An 8,876-nucleotide genomic window follows, 5' to 3' on the forward strand; every position below is an offset into this window, starting at 1 on the left:
AGATATCAAATATTTTTAATCCGGAAATGAGTAGGGTTAGAAAGTTCCAGATGGTTTAGATTCTGCAGTAGTGCTCTAATCATAAGACTGTAAACCATAAGTACAGCTTTCCTGTTTTCTGTTAAAAGCAGCCACAAGGAAGAAAAGAAAACTGCACATTGTTGTGTATAAAATTTTTGTTTAACATTATACTCCCTTTGTCGGTAAAGTTTTTTAAAAAAAGTAGAAAACTGTACTTCGCTCCTATCAAAATAGTCCCCTTGGCTGTCTATACACAGTTCCAACATTTCTGGAAGTCTTAGAAGCAAGCAGGGAATTGGATGTCTCTAATCTATTGATGAAGCTTTTCTTTCTGTCGTTTTTTCACTTGCGGTAACAAGAAAAGATCGCAAGGTGAGGTTGGGTGAATATGGCGAATGTGGGATGGCAATAAGGGAATGTCTGGCCACATACTCAGTAATGATTAAAGTGGTATGGAATGTTGCACAGTCATGCAGCAGAACCTGTCCTGAGCATGTCACAAGTCTGGTTGGCAATGTCAGATTGCTTGTTTCAAATGTTTCAAGACTTCAAAGTAAAGAATTCAGTTCACTGTTTGACCTCAAGGATCATACTTATGGTGAACCAATCCTTTACTATCAAGGAATGCAATTAACATTGTCTTTGTTGACAAACTGCCTATTGGCTTCTGTCTCGGGTTCTTCGGTCGACGTTCATCTAATGATTTTTCTGACGTTTCGCCAGCCCGTGGGCAATGGAGGGTGAAGCTTTGACAATGCCAGCCACTCGTGCTAGTGAAATGTCAGAAAAATCATTAGATGAACGTCGGCCGAAGAACCCGAGACAGAAGCCAATAGGCAGCTTGTCAACAAGTGGCCACGAAAGCCTTAACAATTTTGTGTTGTCTTTGTTCTTGAAGGTTGTCATTTGACTTCTTTTGAGGCTGGTAGTCAAAGACCCCACCATTCAACACTTTGACACATCATGTGAGAGCCATGCCAGTAGTACCAACTTTCATCCCCAGCAATAATCGTTGAGAGAACTGTGCGATAATGTCTGGCCCTATCCAGTAGTTAGCTGACATTCTTCATCTTTCCTTTTTCTATACATCTATTAGTGTGTTAGGGAAGAGTTCTGCATTAAGTTTCCACTTCCCTAAATCTTCGCCTAAAATCTTCTGACACATCATGATTCAAATTACTTTCTTCGGATATTGCAGGCACAGGTACATGACAATCTTATTGCAATAACTGCCATACACTCTCCATGTTTGCATCAATTATGTGCCTAGAAGGTCTGGAATCATGTTGCACTGAATCTGTGCCTTCACGAAATCTTTTGTGCCACTTGAAAACATAACTTCTTGTAAGAGCCATGCTTGCATATGCTTGCTTCATCATTGTCCATGTTTCGCTAGAGCTTAATGTGGAACTTAATGTTCGTTCACTCTTTGCTTCCGATCAGCATCTGTTGTCACCAGAACTAATGCACCAAGAATCCAAACAGTGTTTTGCTAAGCACAACCCTGCTACCTGGTGAGTTTGTGCAGAAACCTGGCCAAGGTAATTTCAAGGATGCACAAATACCAGATAACAGAAAAGCATCAGCTCCCTTTTAGTGTTGCAAACTCAGAAATAGAAAACGAAACCTGTCCTGGAACTTTTCTGACAAAGGGAGTGTGTAAGGAGAAAGAATATATGTGGAGGAGAATACACACAAAGGAAACAGTTTGTCTAATGATTTAAATGCCCTGCTGTTGTAATTAAGATCGACTGTAAGAAGGAAAACTAAACCATACATTTTCAGGGCACAGAATTTTCTTTCTCGCAGTTTGATTTTAACAGAAAACCTGCACATTATGTTTAAAAATAATATGTAGCCTAAGTCCTGAATGTTTGTTAGAGTATTGAGTAAAAAATTGAAGTGAATTAGTCAAGAACTTTTTGAGGTTGCTAACAACATTGCGCCTTTACCATTTACCCACTTTGTGTACAATGAACTTTCCTTTTCAGAAAGGTGTTGTAGATAGCATTTCGTAACGGGTGTTTGAATTCATTGTCCTGTCGCTGTATTGAACCTGTACATTGCTACCAGCTGAATGGTTACTTCCACACCAATATTTGCTTCCGTTTATGGCACACAACAGGTGTCGAACTCACACAGTCATTAAATGGACCTCTTAAATATATTTCTGTTCTTTCATCTTCTCCTAATATTAGTATTCTATCTTCACCTTTATGACATATACTGCAGATAGTCATCTCAAGTATTGCATGTTCTTGCTGCTTTAATCCATTATGTAGAATATTTTAAATTTTCATTCTTCCCATCCTTCTTTTTTTGAATGATTTTTCCATGTTACATTTTGTAGTTCCTTCTTTTTAACTACTAACATTACTTGGTGTAATTTAATTAATTTGTCTGTAGGTAACCCCTCTCTGTGCAGAGTGGTCTAGAACTCCAATTGAGCATAGAGCATTACGTGACTAGCATTATGACCAATGGCCCTGTTTCATTCTTGAAGGTCTATTTGGTATGCTGTGGAGCAGACAATGATAATATTGGTGTGAATCTCTGTTGGGCAATGCAGAGTATCTGTAACACTGTGAATAAAAGAATATTGTCCCAAAAAGAAAATAAACTAAAAGTTAATTGTCTTTTTGTAATGTTAATGATCACTGAAAAATAAAGTTCTTTCAATTCGGTGGGTATAACGCAGTATCTTCGGAATATTAATCAATTAAACAATGGAAACTCCAGTTAGGAATATCAACAATGTAGGAAAAGACAGATTGCTACTTACTATAAAGAAGACACATCAAGTTGCAGACAGGCACAATCAAAAGATGCACGCGCGCGCTCATACACACACACACACACACACACACACACACACACGCACGCACGCACGCACGCACGCAAAGAAAGCACATCTCATACACACACAACTGCAAACTCTGTCTTTTAATTGTGCCTTTCTACAACTTGACATGTCTTTTGTTACAGTAAGTAGCAATGTGTCTTTTCCTACGTTGGTGAATAATAATTAATGATGCAAACTTATCTTGATCTTGATGCTTCACTGCAGGTGCTGTTTTCTAGAAGTTTGTTAAGTGAAAATGGATGGGGAACTGCATGATTCTCAATAACTATATAAAGACAGTTTTTGTATCAGGTGTACTATTTATTATGTCAGAGAGTCCTTGCTGGAATCTTACACTCTACTGGCTTTCTCAGCAATTTCTTGCGGGTCTTGAATATGTTTGCTGACCATCAGAAATTGTTACCTATAGTAATTTTGTTAATTACAATCACAGAAATTGTTCAAAATTACAGAAAAGTTATCATTCAGTGGTTACAATTGAAATACATGAAGTAGGATAGAAGGTGAAATACATACCTGTCATTTAAATGAACAATGCTGATTACATTATTTATAATTGGTCTGAAACTATCCCAACTCACATCTTGCTAACATGTTTCTGGTTTCAAATATATGTTTGTTATTTTTTGGTGTGAGAAGAATTTCAATAATATTACACTAGTCCAAGTAATCACTTTGTTATGATCAGCAGTCGCATAGTAAGCTGACAGTATGTTAATCAGAGTTGTCACAGGTTTCAAACATTATAAAAACAGCACTTTTGGTGTCTCTTTCATTATTTGATTGTTTGTGAGTGAAATTAATTGATTATATATGTTCCTAACAGTGGATGGGTGTAATACAGACGAGTACTTTGACATGATGTTATTAAAAATTACATTTCGGTGTTGAAAACGTAAAATTACCTACACAGGTCCTACCTAAATGATACTACCATTAATTAAGCAACCTGAATGAGCTTTAATGTCATGTGAAAGATGAATTAAATTCGTGAAACCATAAGAAGAATGAGGTGTTGTTTCAATGAGAACCATGATTGTCGTCTTGGATGTCATTAAATAGGCACAAGCTGTGCAGCCCTGGTAATCTTCACTATAGTATTTTATTTCTATTAATAACACAAGCCGTGCTGCCGTGGTATTCTCCACTATGGTATTTTATTTCCATAAAAATCATCATTTTATTTGCATAACCACCTGTAATGCATTTCCTCAGCCAAACAGTTGGTAAAAGAATGGCATAAGATTTCTGAATTGTATATTGATAAAATAATGATGTACCAAATACAAATAATACATATGTTTTAGAAATTGTGATTAATTTTTTATTTTCTAGGCAAATTCTGTATTGGGGCAGTACTTGGTTCTTGGGAGGAATAAGGAGAATTTTGTTGGTTGGATGAAGACAACAGCTGGTGCAAATGAGAAACAGGCTAATGATTGTTACCGTTGTCTTTCAGACTGGAGTGATCAGTTTTTGTGAGCTGCTGGAACGGAACTAAAAATTAGAGCTTTCAAGCTATGTATGTGTTTTACAAATTAAATAGCTTTACTATATTTTCTGTATCTTGGTTCGGTGCTCTTGCAGCTGATTGTAATATGTGTTAACGTCAGAATATTATTGCCTATTGGAGTTATTGATTTTTGTTAGTCAGTTTTTTTTTATATAAAGTGCGGGCATTTTTTGTTCAGTTTGAAACTATTATCACTACTCTGGGATTAGAATAATAGATTTTTGTAGATTGGTGTTTGGAAATTTTATTTGTTGGAGATGTGTTCTAAAAAAGACCAGAATGTTATTATAATGTTTTTATTGCTCATCGTATTTAATTTTAAGCACTGTTCTGCATAAAGTAGTACTCTCCACCCTTCCCAATATTTCTTCCATTTTTGGAAAGCCATGTGGAATGCACTTTCTGAGATGGTGCACAGTTCTCATCACATTGTTCTGATCTCTGTGGTTTGGAAACAACAGCCTTTCAAGCTGGTTTTAAATTTGGGAAGCTAGGCCTGTAGAAGGGTGGCTTCAACACAGTGTGAGTCTTCACATTTTGCCAGATGGCTGCAGACATGGAGCAACGCATGAGCTGGCACATTGTCATGATACAACATCCATGTTCAGTTATTCTACAGTTCAGGTCTCATCATACCACAAAATCCCTGAAACATGCAAAAATTCCCTGATAACTTCCTAGTTTTACCCCAGGTGGTACAAATTCCTGATGAACAATGCCTTCATGGTAAAAAAAAAAAAAAACACTTGATCTTTGACCTACTCTTTTTTTTTCCCCTGCAAAGAGTTCTTGTGCCCTCCCACTGTAAGAACTGCACCATAAACACAGCTATGAACCCACATCTCATCTCCTGTTATGGTGTTCTTTAGAAAGTTTTCATTGCCACAATGGATTAGAAAGTTTCTCAGGCAAAATTATGGCTTGATCCTTCGCTGGTGCCCGCTTTGTCAGCAGCTTCTGAGCAGTTAAACAACAATTCCATAAACCACAGCACGAACTTTCTTGATATGGTCTTTATCTGTTGATGTGGTAGATCATGCAGGACCAGTATCTACACTGATCTATCTTCTGTCATGTTCAGAAACTTAAGCCACACACACGCACACATGATGAGTTTGTTTTCTAAACTCTGCCATTAGGTGTACTCAGTAGATGGAGCATGCTCCCTCTGCCAGTTGATGCTCTATTTCAAAAGTTGTCTTCTTTTTGGACACATCTCAGATATTCATATTTGGTCTTGTGATGTCTTATACAGATATAAGACGATTAATTCTAGACATGTTCTTTCTTAAGGACAACAATCTAATTTGTATAAACATAATAAAGTATCATTTAAAACATAGCTATTTTCAGGTATAATTTGTTAAATTTTTTTTCCAATGAAACTAAACCATTAAATGTTCCATTTGTTTATTTTTCTGTATGTAATTTTGATGCATATTAAGGATATTGAATATCAGAACTCTACAAACACTCATGTTAATACTTATGTGATTTCACAATGTAGAATGTAAATGTTGCACTACTGTGTATTGACACTAAATAATAAACCCTTGCTGTTATGTGTGAATTGCAGTGATTAAGAAATCAAGACCTTTAAAATGAAAAATATTTTTTCTACTTTATTTCTCAGCACAGAGTTTTCTTTTAGTGCACTACATTTTGTGTACAACTGATCATGATTTTTAGACTTGATATGATTGCCCACCACTTGCAAAATAATTTTATTTCAGTTTTCTCTTCTTATACCTAGCATGTTATTTGCTGTAGCATTTGTTGAAGTTTGTGAATAGAATTCAGATGTAGAGAATAAAGTTTATGAGATGGACTATTTGAATATTTTGGCTATCATAATTGCAAATATATGAGAGCAACTACATTATTCCAGTGAGAGAAGCCTTATTGTTATTACATAGAGAAAATTAATAATAATTTTGTTGTAAATTAGCAATGAGACATAATATGGATTTGCAATATTTTCCTAAGTTTTTGGGTAAATATCAGTATAGGTGAATCCCAAAACACCAGCTATGGATTTTCCAACTGACAGACTAGATTTTTGACATTTGGGAACATATCTGTGGCTTGCTGCCTACAGAAACTTCACAAAATACTGAGTAGCTGTCTCCTTGTAAACAAAAGATGTTTCTATTCTCAGAAATGAATGCTGGGTTCAAAATGATTTGACCCCATTGCTTGCACATGTTGTTTATGATACGGTAGTAATTCCTTCTGTACATACACCCTCCACACCATATTCTACGAAGTGTGCATTTCACAGTTACAATGTCAGATGCTTAGTGATGAAATCTTCTCTCACATGATCCATCATTACAAAATTATTTGTAGAGAACCTTGGATAAGTCTCTGTGATTTGGGTGATCCAATTTTTAATGTTTCTATCTATGGTGGTAAATTTCTTCCAGTTAGGAATATGGCTGTTGCAAAATTTTTCTCTGTATATTCATTTGGCTTTCCAGGGACTGCGTCCTGTGGCACCATATGTCAAGTGCATCTTTGCAAGAGCCTTTTGCAAGTAGCACTCTACATCTGAAAACAAGTGTGAAATTGCAAACAGTTGTAAACCATACCATGGACACATCACAGTTGCTTGTGTTTTGTTTTACAAGGTGATGCCACCAATGATGATGAGATAGGCACATGTTACAAAACATAAACTGTTAACAAAGACCTGCCTCATATCAAGTACTCACCCAATGTGTTATAATACCTGAAATATTAATTTCTGACCATTGGTTCCACATTTCAGAACATTTAAAGATGTAGGAAACTAAAACAGAGTGAAACAAAGAGTGGCTACTGTGAAGAAATGCTGAGACACAAGAAATTATTAGGTCTACAACTTTGCTTCCGCTGTTTTGCAGTAGACAGCATTAGTGGAAAGTAGCGGCGAAAGTCGTAGGTCGTGTCATACAGTAAGCTTAGGCATTTGAGACCATAATGCCATCAAAATATTAATCGATTTTTGATTGCATCTCAAAGTTAGTCTTGGCTGAATATGTCAACTTACAAGCCCAATTCTCATCATCTGTAGAAGGTTTTAATTTTATGCTTTGATATGAAGAAATCTGCAGCTGAGGCTCATAAAAAGCTGGGTAATACCTATGACGGTACGCCTGTTAGTGACAGAACTCTGCAGAAAATAGTTTCCATGCTTTAAGAATGGTGATTTTGACAATGAAGACCAGCACAATTGTGAAGTAGAGAAAGCTTTCAATGCTACTGCAACCAAAGGGAACAACCACAGGAGTTCTTTATCAAAAGCAATTGATTTGTTTGAGCTGATCACTGAAAGACAAGACACAAAAAAGGTGATTTTGCTGCATGACAGTGCTCATCCCCATGTCGTAAAACGCGCCAAAACACACCTTGAAACATTGAAATAGGAAGTCCTATCCCACCCGCCATATTCTCCAGACATTGTTCCCTTTGACTACCAACTTTTTAGTTCAATGGCACATGACCTGGCTGCCCAGTGCTTCCTGTCATTCGAACAATTGCAAAATTGGATCGCTGCATGGATCTTCTCGAAAGACATCCAGTTCTTCCACACAGGATTCATATGCTGCCCGAAAGATGGGACAAAGTAGTGGCCAGTAAAGGCCAAAGCCTCAAACTTTGAGAAAAAAGACAAGCCCCAGTAACATACCATAAATTAAAGCCAGGTAGGTGACGAGAACCAAGGACATGTTGTAGTGCTTGTTCCCACCTGCGGTGTTCTGAGTTACTGGTGTTTGAGGAAGAATACAGATGGCATGTGTGGTGAAACAGTTGTCGAGGTTATGAATGTCATGTGGAGCATGCTCTGCAACAGTATATTGTGAGTTGCCAGTCTGCACCATATGCCTATGTCCATTCATCCTAATTGATGATTTGGTGGTAGGCATACCAATGTGTCATTTCACAGGTTGCTCTCCCTTTGACAGTTTATGTTTTGCCAGTTACAGGGCTTCTATAGATGGTGGTAGGGGGGTGCATAGGGCAAGTCTTGCAGTGGGGTCAGTCACAGGGGTAGGAGCCATAGGGTAGGGAGATGGGTGCAGAAGGAGCATAGAGTTTGACCAGAAAATTGTGGACACTGGGAAGGCAACAGAAAACTATTTTATGTGTTGTGGGCAGAATTTCAGATAGAATAGATCTAATTTCAGGCTATCATTTTAGGAAGCCGTGGCCCTGTCAAAGTAGCTGATTAACACTTTCCATGCCAGGATAATACTGAGTCACAAGTGATGTGTTCTGAAGTTGTTTATTTAAGGGATCAGCAGTACCAGGATTGGACGTAATAGCCTGGGAAATCTGCTTTTTAACTAGGCTGGTGGGGTAATTATGTGCACTGAAGACTGAGGTGATAATAGTGTTGTATTGCTGCAAAGAGTCTGCATCTGAACAAAAACGTTTACCTCTGATGCCAAGGCTATATAGGAGGGAATGTTTGACATGGAAAGGATGGCAATTGTC

General features: G+C 37.2%; 1 protein-coding gene across 5 annotated transcripts in view; it reads left to right on the forward strand.

Annotated features, from left to right (window-relative positions):
• Positions 1-5,967, forward strand: part of LOC126336949 (barrier-to-autointegration factor-like) — a 74,196-nt gene extending 68,229 nt beyond the window's left edge. For 4 of the 5 annotated variants that reach the window (XM_050001149.1, XM_050001150.1, XM_050001151.1 and 1 more), the window contains exon 3: positions 4,220-5,967. In XM_050001149.1, coding sequence (XP_049857106.1) covers positions 4,220-4,366 — 147 coding nt within the window. In that variant the 3' untranslated portion in view covers positions 4,367-5,967. Of the gene's footprint in view, positions 1-2,879; positions 3,006-4,219 lie in introns of those variants that run through there. The other variant, XR_007565022.1, reaches the window with a different exon arrangement.
• The last annotated feature ends 2,909 nt before the right edge of the window (positions 5,968-8,876 follow it).

The sequence above is a fragment of the Schistocerca gregaria genome, chromosome 2, assembly GCF_023897955.1.
Source record: "Schistocerca gregaria isolate iqSchGreg1 chromosome 2, iqSchGreg1.2, whole genome shotgun sequence".
NCBI classification, from domain to species: Eukaryota; Metazoa; Arthropoda; class Insecta; order Orthoptera; family Acrididae; genus Schistocerca; species Schistocerca gregaria.